The 15,669-nt window shown below is 41.8% G+C and overlaps 1 protein-coding gene across 2 annotated transcripts; it reads left to right on the top strand.

Moving 5' to 3' along the window:
- Positions 1 to 7,804, top strand: LOC121575968 (specifically androgen-regulated gene protein-like). Of its 2 annotated transcripts, none has more exons than XM_041889262.1 (4): positions 1 to 93; positions 5,369 to 5,529; positions 5,725 to 5,920; positions 5,999 to 7,804. In XM_041889262.1, exons 1-4 carry the CDS (start codon positions 24 to 26, stop codon positions 7,219 to 7,221), a joined length of 1,650 nt encoding a protein of 549 aa, XP_041745196.1. In that variant the 5' UTR covers positions 1 to 23; the 3' UTR covers positions 7,222 to 7,804. The 2 variants fall into 2 exon arrangements, with proteins under 2 accessions (XP_041745196.1, XP_041745198.1); XM_041889264.1 differs by having other exon boundaries at positions 5,365 to 5,529.
- Positions 7,805 to 15,669: the final 7,865 nt, after the last annotated feature.

Raw genomic sequence — 15,669 nt, 5'->3', positions numbered from 1 at the left:
GCAGGCAGGCAACAGGTGGACGGATGAGCCCTGTGCGATTGATGGAATGTGGGGTTATTAGCGCAAAGCCTGTACAATTGCAACAAATGACAGGTAAGCTTAATTATAATACAATAGAGAATAGCTATTTTTATATTTTTATAAGATAAAATAATGATTCTGAATTATTCTTGAAATTCAAACAAATGTATAGCCTACATAGATTTTGCTGTAAACTATCTGCATGGCTACTGTATATTGCCTAGATTGTATGGCAACTATTGATAATACAGATCAATTTACCTTCTTGCATAAGACACAAGACCAGCACGGCATACATTTACTCACAAGTTATAAAATTGCCTCTGTACAAACATACTGTAGCTGAGTCCAATGGGAGTATCAAGATCAGAAAAAGACATTGACCCTGGTGTTGAATGTCTGCTAGCAAACCTTAACCTGCCTTATGACAACAACGTGTTATTCCCCATATTATGTTATTGCCCCCAGTGCATGTGTATGTTTGAGCAAATCCTGCAACAATGTTTACAATAGAGTTTGTCCTGAATTGATGGAGAATGACACATTTGTTTTTCATTGTGTGTCAGGTGACTCACCATCACAGACACATATGGATTGTATTCAATATGAACCATGACTAAGCCCTTTGAGCAGTGGACAGGAACATTGTTCTGGCTAATAAGTAAATGTACTTCTATGTCAGAAGTGGTGAGTTGAAGTAATGATTAACTAGATGATCTGAGGTTTGTCATTCTGAGGAAATTAGCATGATGTCACACTACCTGTGTGATATAGCTAAGTTCTGTAAATACTGTACAACTGATAATACTGTGTGGTGATAACCTCCATCTATTTTCCCTTCTTTCACCCATAGGGCAGGCTGATCATACACATTGGCATGATAGGGGCATGAGGGTTAAAGTATTTTGTGTGTCTTGGTTAAACATCTGTGAAATATATAGCACAAAACACAATGGAGGTTATTCATTTCATATCTTCTGCATATCTCACATCTAGTGAAACATCTATAGGGGACTGATAACCACGGATAAGACATTTTACTACTTTTCTATCCAGTATCGACAGTATTATTCCACTTTGTCACACTTTTCTTTTGAACCAGAATAAATGAGGCCGTGTGCTCTCCATTGTCTGCTTGAGCTGCCACTGCCCTGCTATTTGCATTAGATCAATCCAGATTGGGACAGGTTAAAAGACAATAAACATTATCACGAACTTCGTCACATTCAAATCCACATCTCAAGAGCAGATAGAGATTTGGAAAGAGATTTTACATAAATGCCTGTGGATAGAGGACTTAACTTCCATAGGGAAATTGCCTGGTATGGAGTAACATGACAAATCCTGAGCAATGAACAGAACAGAACTGCTATTGTCTCTCTACTGACCTACTTAGTAGCCCCACTCAGGTGTTGAAACCACTCAAGGCTTTTCTTCTAAAACACCCCTCAATCAGGGAGTACTTTATTATGGTCTCAGACTATTTAATTAGAGGTTCATATTTCACATCTGTTTGTTTGTTGTGCATTCACACATAATACGGAAAATGGTGTGAAAGAGTTAGTTCAACAATCGATCCATCATTACCTACATCATTCTACATTTTCAAATGCATAATTTAACAAACAAGCAATGCTACTCTATCTATACCAACAGGTATATGGTTAAGTAGTATGTAGCGTTAAGGAGAGATATCATTTGTATTGTCTTTCATTCTTGCTGAAATTGATCCTTCTGAAGGAGATTAGAGTAGTGTGTGCTGTAATCTGAGTCACATGTGGCCAGGAGAGTAGTTAGCTAAGATATCTCACAGAAATAGACTTAGCCATGATACCCTGTTTTTCTCCACTAGCTCTGCTACTCATTCATCAGGTCTGTGTGAATCACTTATATAGTTATGTAAGGAGATCTGACTGTGATATAAAAAGGTTGAGAAAGGTGTGTGAGAGAGAGTTTGATAGGGAGAAAATAGATTGTGAAATGGATTATAATAATTGATTAGCTAAGTTTTATTAGTGGACATTTAGATATGAACATGTGAAATAGGAATGTGTGGTATATTCAAAGTACCAAAGTGTAATTAATTATTTTATTTACAGTGAGGGGAAAAAGTATTTGATCCCCTGCTGATTTTGTACATTTGCCCACTGACAAAGACATGATCAGTCTATAATTTTAATGGTAGGTTTATTTGAACAGTGAGAGACAGAATAACAACAAAAAAATCCAGAAAAACGCATGTCAAAAATGTTATAAATTGATTTGCATTTTAATGAGGGAAATAAGTATTTGACCCCTCTGCAAAACATGACTTAGTACTTGGTGGCAAAACACTTGTTGGCAATCACAGAGGTCAGACGTTTCTTGTAGTTGGCCACCAGGTTTGCACACATCTCAGGAGGGATTTTGTCCCACTCCTCTTTGCAGATCTTCTCCAAGTCATTAAGGTTTCGAGCCTGACGTTTGGCAACTCGAACCTTCAGCTCCCTCAACAGATTTTCTATGGGATGAAGGTCTGGAGACTGGCTAGGCCACTCCAGGACCTTAATGTGATTCTTCTTGAGCCACTCCTTTGTTGCCTTGGCCGTGTGTTTTGGGTCATTGTCATGCTGGAATACCCATCCACGACCCATTTTCAATGCCCTGGCTGAGGGAAGGAGGTTCTCACCCAAGATTTGACGGTACATGGCCCTGTCCATCGTCCCTTTGATGCGGTGAAGTTGTCCTGTCCCCTTAGCAGAAAAACACCCCCAAAGCATAATGTTTCCACCTCCATGTTTGACAGTGGGGATGGTGTTCTTGGGGTCATAGGCAGCATTCCTCCTCCTCCTCCAAACACGGCGAGTTGAGTTGATGCCAAAGAGCTCAATTTTGGTCTCATCTGACCACAACACTTTCACCCAGTTCTCCTCTGAATCATTCAGATGTTCATTGGCAAACTTCAGATGGGCCTGTATATGTGCTTTCTTGAGCAGGGGGACCTTGCGGGCACTGCAGGATTTCAGTCCTTCACGGCGTAGTGTGTTACCAATTGTTTTCTTGTTGACTATGGACCCAGCTGCCTTGAGATCATTGACAAGATCCTCCCGTGTAGTTCTGGGCTGATTCCTCACCATTCTCATGATCATTGCAACTCCACAAGGTGAGATCTTGCATGGAGCCCCAGGCTGAGGGAGATTGACAGTTCTTTTGTGTTTCTTCCATTTGCGAATAATCGCACCAACTGTTGTCACCTTCTCACCAAGCTGCTTGGCGATGGTCTTGTAGCCCATTCCAGCCTTGTGTAGGTCTACAATCTTGTCCCTGACATCCTTGGAGAGCTCTTTGGTCTTGGCCATGGTGGAGAGTTTGGAATCTGATTGATTGATTGCTTCTGTGGACAGGTGTCTTTTATACAGGTAACAAGCTGAGATTAGGAGCACTCCCTTTAAGAGTGTGCTCCTAATCTCAGCTCGTTACCTGTATAAAAGACACCTGTGAGCCAGAAATCTTTCTGATTGAGAGGGGGTCAAACACTTACAGTGGGGAGAACAAGTATTTGATACACTGCAGATTTTGCAGGTTTTCCTACTTACAAAGCATGTAGAGGTCTGTAATTTTTATCATAGGTACACTTCAACTGTGAGAGACGGAATCTAAAAACAAAATCCAGAAAATCACATTGTATGATTTTTAAGTAGTTAATTTGCATTTTATTGCATGACATAAGTATTTGATACATCAGAAAAGCACAACTTAATATTTGGTACAGAAACCTTTGTTTGCAATTACAGAGATCATACGTTTCCTGTAGGTCTTGACCAGGTTTGCACACACTGCAGCAGGGATTTTGGCCCACTCCTCCATACAGACCTTCTCCAGATCCTTCAGGTTTCGGGGCTGTCGCTGGGCAATACGGACTTTCAGCTCCCTCCAAAGATTTTCTATTGGGTTCAGGTCTGGAGACTGGCTAGGCCACTCCAGCACCATGAGATGCTTCTTACGGAGCCACTCCTTAGTTGCCCTGGCTGTGTGTTTCGGGTCGTTGTCATGCTGGAAGACCCAGCCACGACCCATCTTCAATGCTCTTACTGAGGGAAGGAGGTTGTTGGCCAAGATCTCGCGATACATGGCCCCATCCATCCTCCCCTCAATATGGTGCAGTCGTCCTGTCCCCTTTGCAGAAAAGCATCCCAAAGAATGATGTTTCCACCCCCATGCTTCACGGTTGGGATGGTGTTCTTGGGGTTGTACTCATCCTTCTTCTTCCTCCAAACACGGCGAGTGGAGTTTAGACCAAAAAGCTATATTTTAGTCTCATCAGACCACATGACCTTCTCCCATTCCTCATCTGGATCATCCAGTTGGTCATTGGCAAACTTCAGACGGGCCTGGATATGCGCTGGCTTGAGCAGGGGGACCTTGCGTGTGCTGCAGGATTTTAATCTATGACGGCGTAGTGTGTTACGAATGGTTTTCTTTGAGACTGTGGTCCCAGCTCTCTTCAGGTCATTGACCAGGTCCTGCCGTGTAGTTCTGGGCTGATCCCTCACCTTCCTCATGATCATTGATGCCCCACGAGGTGAAATCTTGCATGGAGCCCCAGACCGAGGGTGATTGACCGTCATCTTGAACTTCTTCCATTTTCTAATAATTGCGCCAACAGTTATTGCCTTCTCACCTTGCCTATTGTCCTGTAGCCCATCCCAGCCTTGTGCAGGTCTACAATTTTATCCCTGATGTCCTTACACAGCTCTCTGGTCTTGGCCATTGTGGAGAGGTTGGAGTCTGTTTGATTGAGTGTGTGGACAGGTGTCTTTTATACAGGTAACGAGTTCAAACAGGTGCAGTTAATACAGGTAATGAGTGGAGAACAGGAGGGCTTCTTAAAGAAAACCTAACAGGTCTGTGAGAGCCAGAATTCTTACTGGTTGGTAGGTGATCAAATACTTTTGTCATGCAATAAAATGCAAATTATTTACTTAAAAATCATGCAATGTGATTTTCTGGATTTTTGTTTTAGATTCAGTCTCTCACAGTTGAAGTGTACCTATGATAAAAATTACAGACCTCTACATGCTTTGTAAGTAGGAAAACCTGCAAAATCGGCAGTGTATCAAATACTTGTTCTCCCCACTGTATTTCCCTCATTAAAATGCAAATCAATTTATAACATTTTTGACATGCGTTTTTCTGGATTTTTTTGTTGTTATTCTGTCTCTCACTGTTCAAATAAACCTACCATTAAAATTATAGACGGATCATGTCTTTGTCAGTGGGCAAACGTACAAAATCAGCAGGGGATCAAATACTTTTTTCCCTCACTGTATGCATCAAGTTGTTTTGTGTTTCTTTTTAACGGAGCAAGATAAAGGTTTTCTACTACCAACTTCTATTACTGCCTTGGACTCCTTCATCCTTACAATGCCAAAGAGTGACACATGGCCGGGTGGTGTCACAATAGAGACGATGACTGGCATGGACAGTGCAGGCAGCTGTGATAGTGTTGTCAGCATGAACTCTGGATTTGTAAGTACATGTGTTATCCTCACATCTCTCAAGTTGTATTCCTGAACCCGCACAATACGTTTTGCCAAATACATTTTGTGACAAATGACTGCATCTCACATAGAACTAAACAGCTCAGAATGAACTGAATTGACAATACCTTAAGGGAGTTCTGGGGTTTTAAGTGTTTTTAAATGGGTCTTGTGTGTCTTGCAGAGTGACGATAGCTTTGAGCACCTGTCTGCTGAGGAGAGGGCATGTCTCATGTTCTTGGAAGAGACCATAGAGTCCCTAGAGACTGAGGAGGACAGTGGACTATCCAATAATGAGCCTGACTGCCTGCCCACCACCGGCAATGTGGCCACCAAGATGGCCCACCTCTCTGCCTCCATTGGCCAAAACAAACTCAACAGTGAGTGACCTGCCAAGGAGGGAATTAGATCCTCTTGAATATCAAAAGCATCTAATTAGTATTTTGTTTGTCTTTCAGATGTATCAAAATATCCCAGAGAGCAGCACGGTTACCTGGTTCCTACTCCGTTCATCCTGGCCAACAGCACCTCCTGCATCCTGCCCAAGGCTAGGCCAGGCATACCCCCAGATAAGGAGAACTCTCTCCCAAAGCCCAAGGTCACTGCCTTGGACAACAGGCCATGTCAGGGCCACCACCCTTGTGTACCCCCTGAGGTCAATGTTGTTGTGATTCCCCCTCCGTCAAAGCCCAAAGACTACCCTGGTCAGAGACCACCCCCTTCACCCAGAGGCCCTCTGTCCTATGAAGCCCTAGTGCAGCTAAGGAAGAGTGCCTCCATGAAGAGAACCCCTCAAAGTCCCACAGCTGAGACCAGAGACTGGAACAGGCAGCCCTCTGCATCAGACATACCCATTCACCCGCATCATGGAAGCACACCCAGAGGCCCCTCAGTCACCCCAGCCCAGGGGATACTCCCCCAGGAGCCCAGCAAGCACAAGGCCAGTCCCCCAGTCGTGTTTCCCCCCCAAAACAAAATACCTTCCCACACTGCGCTGAATAACCAAAAGGATACTGCCAACCCCACCACAGACTCCAGTGCCACTTCCTTGGGCTCATTGCCCAGTGACAGGCATTTGTCGGACCCCCAGAGGGTGAGAAAGGAGGCCTTACAAAAGCTGGGGCTCCTGAGAGACAATAATGAGTCCCAACCTAAGCCTGTTACGCCACTGTGCACCTCCAAATCTCACTCCTCCTTGGAACTAACGTCAGCCAGTGTGGGAGTCAAAGCTCCACCTCATGGTAACCCAACAAGAAGCCAGCCCTCAACCACCTCCCAGGGACCCAGAGAATCTAACATCAGGCCAGTACAAAGCAGCAGCAGCTTCCTACATCGCTCTAGTGAGGAGCAGCCCACCGTCCCCCTCTCACACCTGGCCAAACCGAGTGGGGTCAAAGCTGCCAACCTGGAGCGCTCAGGGTTGGGGCTTGGGAGCTACAAGTCTGACCATGGGATACCTCCCGATCCCCACTCCGCCACCCTGGGCAGCCAGAGGGAGGGTGGACGTTGCACCCCACCTGCTCCCAACAAAGCCCCAGAACAGGTGAAAACAACCCCCGCTGCACAGCCAGTGTCCCCCCACAAGACCCCGCACTGCCCAGGCATCAGTGTGGTGATGGTGCCCAGCATGGGAGAAGATAGACGAGAGGCACTTAGGAAGCTGGGGCTGCTGAAAGACTAGGCCCAGAGAGAGGGCAGCCAAATATCTGCCCAGTAGATAAACAGATATATAGAGGGTATAAAATGAAACAGACTTCCACCACCTTAGGGAGGGAAGCATCAAGAAGTGGGGAATGAACCGATTTCAGGAAATTTTTTGAGCATTGAACATGCTGGCTTATCAGGAAAAGACTGGCCTCTTTCTTCCTTTTCTCTCTTTAAGAGAGTACTGCAGTTTACTTTACTCAGTAGTGCTGAGCAATTAACTGAAATGTTGGTTCAATTATTTTAATTCAATTTTGTTCCGTTTTCTTTTCTGTAAGCTCAATGTGAACATTGCGCAGTTTCTCAAGAGATAAAGCAGAACAAGCCTGAACTGTGTGATGTAGTAGGGAGTTGTATTTTCCAACAGGCCAATATTCTACATAGTTTAGTGCAGAAAACATGGTAATTAACTTCAATGACGATAATCCATTGCGCCTGCTTGTCCGTCTGTGTGTTTCTTTTACGCCTGCAACGTTACGTTAGTGTGGGGCAGACACGGAGAGCAAGAGAAGAGACAGAAGAAAGCTCGATCAAGAGGGATAGAGAGCAGTTGCTTCACAAGTTATATCTACCTAAAAATACATGATCTAAGTATGCCTTATTTACTTTGAAGAACTACTAAAATTGTGATTTTGTCAGACAGCATAGGCAGCAGCTGTATAGAAACCAACCCAACCTCAAAAAGCACTAATCGCTCAGCACTAATTTACTGTTACTGCAGTTTAATTTTCATGTCAGTTGTTTAACAACATTATCAGTCACTGAACACTCTTTTAAAGCAGATCAGAGAAGTGCCTATCATAATTATTCACCCCCCCTGACATTTAGTTGCGTTACAAAGTGTGATTTAAAGGGATTTCTTGTGATTTTTTGTCACTGATCTACAGAAAATATTCCATTATGTCAAAGTGAAAAGAAAATTCTATAAATGTTTACAAATTAGTCAAAAATAAATAACTAAAATGTATTGGTTATATAAGTAGTCAACCCCTATGTTATGGCAAGCCTAAATAATAATTAAACAACAAAGACCAGAGAGGTTTTCCAATGCCTTGCAAAGAATGGCACCGATTGGTAGCTGGGTAAAAAAAAGCAGACACTGAATATCCCTTTAAGCATGGTGAAGTTATTATTTAGGCTTTGGATGGTGGATCAATACACTAAGTCACTACAAAGATACAGGCGTCCTTCCTAACTGAGTTGCCAGAGACGAAGGAAACCGCTCAGGGATTTCACCATGAGGCCAATGGGGATTTTAAAACAGTTACAGAGGTTAATGGCTGTGACAGGAGAAAACTGAGGATGGATTAACAACATTGTAGTTACTCCACAATACTAACCTAAATCACAGAGTGAAAAGAAGAAAGCCTTTAAAGAAAAATTTGTCAAAGGAATTGACTTTTTGTTCTGAATACAAAGCCTTATGTGTGGGACAAATCCAACACATCACTGAGTGCCACTCTCCATATTTTCAAGCATGGTGGTGGCTGCATCATGTTATGGGTATGCTCGTAATCGGCAGGTATGGGAGTTTTTCAGGATAAAAAGATACGGAGTGGAGCTAAGCACAGGCAAAATCCTAGAGAAAACCTGGTTTAGTCTGCTTTCCACCAGACACTGGGAGACAAATTCCTCTTTCAGCAGGACAATAATCTAAAACAAGGCCAAATATACACTGGACTTGCTTACCAAGACCACAATGAATGTTCCTGAGTGGCCTAGTTACCGTTTTGACTTAAATGGGCTTGAAAATCTATGGCAAGACTTGACAGAGCTTGAAGAATTTTGAAAAGAATACTGGACAAATATTGCATAATCCATGTGTGCACATCCTTAAGGGTCTGATTCCGACCCGAGTTAAGCGTGCATAAATGGAACATAATTCCCTTTTTATGCATTTTTCTCTCTATGAGTATTCTGACCTTGAACTTAAGCATGAGAATAGCATGCTATTCACCCGCTATTCGTTTGGGGTGGAGATCTAATAAATGAAGGTGTGGCGGAGGTGTGTCTACAGATATGGCGTATTCTGACCTTGACTTAATTCCCTAATAATTCCACCACCTTTACATGCGAGGAAATCATGAATAAGGTCTAGCGAACCCACCATTTCCAAGTGGAAAAAGCATCTACTTTATTTTTTCCGAAATAAATAATACTATTCTCCATGCAATGTCATTTACAACTTGATAAGAGCTATTGATAAGAGCTAGGTAAATGAGTAATCAGTTTGGATAAAGGAATTGTAAATATAAATGACACTTGTTTTAGATCTATTTTACCTTATAATCGCTGGAGACAAATGTGAAACCATCATATGGCAGCAAACTGGAGCATATCAACGTATCAATTTTCCCACAGTCAAGTTTATGAAATGCTGTGCCATTATGCAGATTTTAAATTGTATGTCTTTTTACTTGCAGGGATGTGCACTCTCGAATGTCTTAATTATAGGCTACCCTGACTTTCTCTGTTTCCTATTTCTATCATGATAAATATGAACCACTGTCAGTATCGATTGTCAGCTGGCCTAATAACCACACATATTCAACTGCCAATTTACTGTTAGTTCCCTTCAGTTGGTATAGCCTACATTATCATTCCATTTCATTACATTGTTTCGTTTACCTTAAGTTGCTTCCTCTGTAAACGCCGTCACGACCCTGTGGTTGTTGCTGAAGATCATTAGTGACAATTGATGATATAAAAAAATTAGAAATGTAAGCTAATTAAATCATTATGGAGCAGCGCGCAGACCAAGCCGTAACAGTTTGAACCTGACGTATGGCGCAATACTTGGCCATGTCATCACACAGTTCCATGGTTAGTGCAGGCAATAGACGAGGGTACAGCCTACTATTGTACACTATTCTCCCTATTATAATTCTACAGTATGTACACTAATCTTTCAACATTACCATTGGTTGAGGAACTGAATGAGGCAATTTTCAGAATTAATCAAACCACCATTTTCTTTCTTTCATGTGTAGAGGCTCTCCAAACCTGTTTTTTATGATTCTAAAATATTTTCCTAAACCTAAATAATCTACAAGATCAGAGTATTTTTTAATCTACCAATTGGTGAAACGGAGTCGAATATGCATATATTTAGATGGCTTTCTTTCATTGATCCCTAATATTCTGAACCAGTTCTCTCTATATATTCTAGTGAGTGTCGACAAAATTCAAACTAAAAGGTGCACCGTTTTTTAAATGGATGGCTTAAGATAAATGTACTGAAACCCCTATGTTGGCCAGCAAGTGTGAGGGTTTTCAGGGGCTTAATCAAATTTATTCCGAGCGCACACGGTAGCCACACCTGCAGAGCGCATTAAGCGTCTGAATAAGGTAAGTCTGAACACCAAATACTGAGAAGTGCATAGGAAAGGCGTGCGTAGGAAAGGCAAAGTCTGATTCGGCCCCTAAGAGACTTACCCAAGAAGACTCCCAGCAGTAATCACTGCCAAAGCGGTTTCTAACATCCCACTGGGCAAAAACAGTTTGAACCCCCAAAAATCTGCGATGACATTGAATCAACGTTGAAAACTAATTGGATTTGCAAAAAGTCATCAATTTAAGGGCATTTAGTATTTTTCACCCAACTTTTTTTCATGAAGTTGACAACTCAACCAAATGTAAATCAAAACTAGACGTTGAACTGACATCTGTGCCCAGTGGGATGTATTGTCTCAGGGGGTGAATACTTATTTAATGAAGATATATTAGTGTTTTATTTTTCATTAATAATAATTTAACAATTTCCTTTCCATTTTTTCCCGACTGAGCTTCCCGTTGTTAAATTACAGCCATTTGTTTTTCCTCCAACCCAATCAAAGAATATGTTTTGTACAGGTACTTTCCACCAGCTTTACCTTTCTCTGCCTCAGTGCACCCTCCTCTCCTCTTACAGACTATCAATCATACTACTCATTTTACACATGCCACTTTCGCAATGAGAAAGCCTACTCAGCTGTCTGTGTGTTATCGGATTATCTTGGACTGCACCTCTATGTGAACCTGTCCAACTGAACAGACCAGTGCTTTATTTTCTGTGGTGCTCATTCCTAATGTCCAAACAGCTCTTTCATTTCATTAAACAGTTTCATAGAGAGGTCAGTATATTATATAATAGTGTTGGAACCCTCTCTCTCGAAATATGGTCACAACATCAGTGTTGCTATGGTTCCACTGCAGTGTTATCTCTCAGTGAGGTATTATTGTAGTGGAGCCATATCCATGTCTGAGTGGAGTACTTAGCATATGATGGTGTAACCTCTCTCAACTGAAACGCCTGCCGCAGGTCAAGCCATATTGAACAATGGATGGAAAAATCTATCCATTGCCGAAGTGGGGAACACAATACAGAGAAAGAAAAATTAGATGATTTGATTAATCGATCTTCAGACGAAATGGACAACCCCCAAGTGATGTTCCATTGTGATGGCAATTTACAGTATGTGGTTAGGGACATTAAAGGGATAGTGCACCCAAATTACAAAATTACATTGATTTCCTTACCCTGTAAACAGTCTATGGACAAGGTATGACAGCATTCCATGCTTTGGTTTTGTTTACCTGGTTTCAAATGCTAACTTTTTCACATTTATGTCACAAATCCAATGCAAGTCAATGGTACCTATTTTAGCATTTCCATGCTTCATATCCAAATTATCCTAAAGTATCTACAAATGTATTGTGTAACTCAATTAAGTTAGTTATAGATGTCAACATGAAGCGTGAAAAGGCTAATATACAGTGCCTTCTGAAAGTATTCACACCCCTTGACTTTTTCCACATTTTGTTGTTACAGCCTGAATTTAAAATTGATTAACACAATACCCCATTATGTCAAAGTGGAATTATGTTTTTAGATATTTTTTTTACAAATGTATTAAAAATGAAAAGCTGAAATGTCTTTAATCAATAAGTATTCATACCCTTTGTTATGGCAAGCTTAAATAAGTTCAGGAGTTAAACATGTGCTTAACAAGTCACATAAATTGCATGGATTCACTCTGTGCAATAATAGTGTTTAACATGATTTTTTAATGACTACCTCATCTCTGTACCCCACACATACAATTATCTGTAAAGTCCCTCTGTCGAGCAGTGAATTTCAAACAGATTCAACCACAAGGACCAGGGACGTTTTCCGATGCCTCGCAAAGAAGGGCACCTATTTGTAGATGGGTAAAAAAAAAAAAAACGTGTTCAGTCTGCTTTCCAACAGACACTGGGAGACAAATTCACCTTTCAGCAGGACAATAACCCAAAACAAGGCCAAATATAAACGAGCTGCTTACCTAGATGACATTGAATGTTCCTGAGTTTCTTAGTTAGTTTTAACTTAAATCGACTTCAAAATCTATGGCAAGACTTTAAAATATTGTACAATCCAGGTGTGCAAAGCACTTAGACTTACCCAGAAAGACTCACAGCTGTAATCGGTGCCAACGGTGATTCTAACATGTATTGACTCAGAGGTGTGAATACTTATGTAAATTAGATATTTCTGTATTTTGTTGTTTTCAATAACTTAGCAAAAATGTCTAAAAACATGTTTTCACTGTCATTATGGGGTATTGTGGGTAGATGGGTGAGTGAAAAATAGATATTTAATCAATTTTGAATTCAGGCTGTAACAACAAAATGTGGAATAAGTCAAGGGGTATGAATACTTTAAGGCACTGTAGGTACCATTGACTTGCATTGGATTTGTGCCATAAATGCAAAAAAGTTAGCATTTGAAACAGTGCCAAAGCATGGATTGCTGTCATACCTTGTCCATAGACTTCTTACAGTGTAAGGAAAACAATGTAATTTGGGGTTAACTATCCCTTTAACTTAATTGTCAATGCTATTGAAATTTGTCATTTTCTGGAAAGGTAAATACATTTTGCTGCCAAACAAGTCCGGCTCAGATTGTTCCCAGGTTGTAATAATCAATTCAGGTCGGCTGTGTCACTCAGCTCCCTGGAGGTCACAAGGTTGCTTCACACTCATCTTGTTCCCAGACAACACGTCTTTGACACGTCTTTTCAGAGGACAGGAAACCGGAGGCCACCCTCCACCGTCATACATGGCCTGTTAACACTGCTGCTATGACAACACCACCCTGGCCCCAGTGCATTTGTGGAGTCATCCAGATGGTGTGACACAAACTGGTCTGACATGTTTGGCTCTCAGATCTAATTTCTTAGCCCTGATGCTTACCTTCCTGTTAGTGATGCTCAAAGCCAAATATTTTGCACAACCAGACATGTATTCTGGGAAGTGAAGTTGTACTACAGTCGTGGTCAAAAGTTTTGAGAATGACACAAATATTAATTTTTACAAAGTCTGCTGCCTCAGTTTTTATGATGGCAATTTGCATATACTCCAGACTGTTATGAAGAGTGATCAGATGAATTGCAATTAATTGCAAAGTCCCTCTTTGCCATGAAAATAAACTTAATCCCCCAAAAACATTTCCACTGCATTTCAGCCCTGCCACAAAAGGACCAGCTGACATCATGTCAGTGATTCTCTCGTTAACACAGGTGAGAGTGTTGACGAGGACAAGGCTGGAGATCATTCTGTCATGCTGATAGAAGTTAGAATAACAGACAGGAAGCTTTAAAAGGAGGGTGGTGCTTGAAATCATTGTTCTTCCTCTGTTAACCATGGTTACCTGCAAGGAAACTCGTGCCGTCATCATTGCTTTGCACAAAAAGGGCTTCACAGGCAAGGATATTGCTGCTAGTAAGATTGCACCTAAATCCACCATTTATCGGATCATCAAGAACTTCAAGGAGAGAGGTTCAATTGTTGTGAAGAAGGCTTCAGGGCGCCCAAGAAAGTCCAGCAAGCGCCAGGATTGTCTCCTAAAGTTGATTCAGCTGTGGAATCGGGGCACCACCAGTGCAGAGCTTGCTCAGGAATGGCAGCAGGCAGGTGTGAGTGCATCTGCACACACAGTTAGGCGAACACTTTTGGAGGATGGCCTGGGGTCAAGAAGGGCAGCGAGGAAGCCACTTCTCCCCAGGAAAAACATCAGGGACAGACTGATATTCTGCAAAAGGTACAGGGATTGGACTGCTGAGGACTGGGGTAAAGTCATTTTCTCTGATGAATCCCCTTTCTGATTGTTTGGGGCTTCCGGAAAAAAGCTTGTCCGGAGAAGACAAGTTGAGCGCTACTATCAGTCCTGTGTCATGCCAACAGTAAAGCATCCTGAGACCATTCATGTGTGGGGTTGCTTCTCAGCCAAGGGAGTGGGCTCACTCACAATTTTGCCTAAGAACACAGCCATGAATAAAGAATGGTACCAACTGTTAAGTTGCGTCAATTCAAATCTGGTAATGGAACAAAAAGAGGTCAATACACGTCTTCTAAAATATACTAGTATTTTAATTAATGCAAAACACTTCAATGGTAAATATGATGTTCGTATATACGGGTCCACTGAAACACCACGCAGGGCAGTCAGAGAACTAAGCCATTGTTCTAAGTTCTTCTTTAAATACTCTGACAGAGATCGTTCCCGCTCCCTGCTGGCCTATCAGAGTAGAGACTGAGCGTGGTTTAGACTTACTCAGCCTATCGTTGGCGCACAGGCTGGTCTCAGCCCCTTGGCGCTTCACTGTTGCCAGGCATTAGTTGTTATCTCCACAACTTGTCTCGAGTCAGCAACCTCAGACATAGTCTGTCCTTGAGCGGTTTAACAAAGAGGCAGTGTGTGTGTCTGTGTGAATCACAAGTCTGTCTCGGCCTACCCCCTAATGGTTCCTCACATTAATCATAGCTTGTTATGTTGACCAATTTATATCAGTACAGTACAAACATATTATGTTTAATCATTAATGCTTTCTTATTAAGCTAACAGCACATCTAAAATATAAGAGAATAATTTCCCACACAACACATCCTCTGAGAGCAACTTCTCCCAACCATCCAAGAACAGTTTGGTGACGAACAATGCCATAAGGCAAAAGTGATAACTAAGTGGCTCGGGGAACAAAACATCAACATTTTGGGTCCATGGCCAGGAAACTCCCCAGACCTTAATTCCATTGAGAACTTGTGGTCAATCCTCAAGAGACGGGTGGACAAACAAAAACCCACACATTTTGACAAACTCCAAGCATTGATTATGCAAGAATGGGCTGCCATCAGTCAGGATGTGGCCCAGAAGTTAATTGACAGCATGCCAGGGTGGATTGCAGAGGTCTTGAAAAAGAAGGGTCAACACTGTAAATATTGACTCTTTGCATAAACTTAATGTAATTGTCAATAAAAGCCTTTGACACTTATGGAATGCTTGTAATTATACTTCAGTATACCATAGTAACATCTGACAAAAATATCTAAAAACACTGAAGCAGCAAACGTTGTGAAGACCAATACTTGTGTCATTCTCAAAACTTTTGACCACGACTGTAGACAT

Source organism: Coregonus clupeaformis, chromosome 10, assembly GCF_020615455.1.
Source record: "Coregonus clupeaformis isolate EN_2021a chromosome 10, ASM2061545v1, whole genome shotgun sequence".
NCBI lineage: Eukaryota > Metazoa > Chordata > Actinopteri > Salmoniformes > Salmonidae > Coregonus > Coregonus clupeaformis.
The sequence above is the reverse complement of the archived record's forward strand: the minus strand, read 5'-3'. Positions and strand labels throughout refer to the sequence as shown.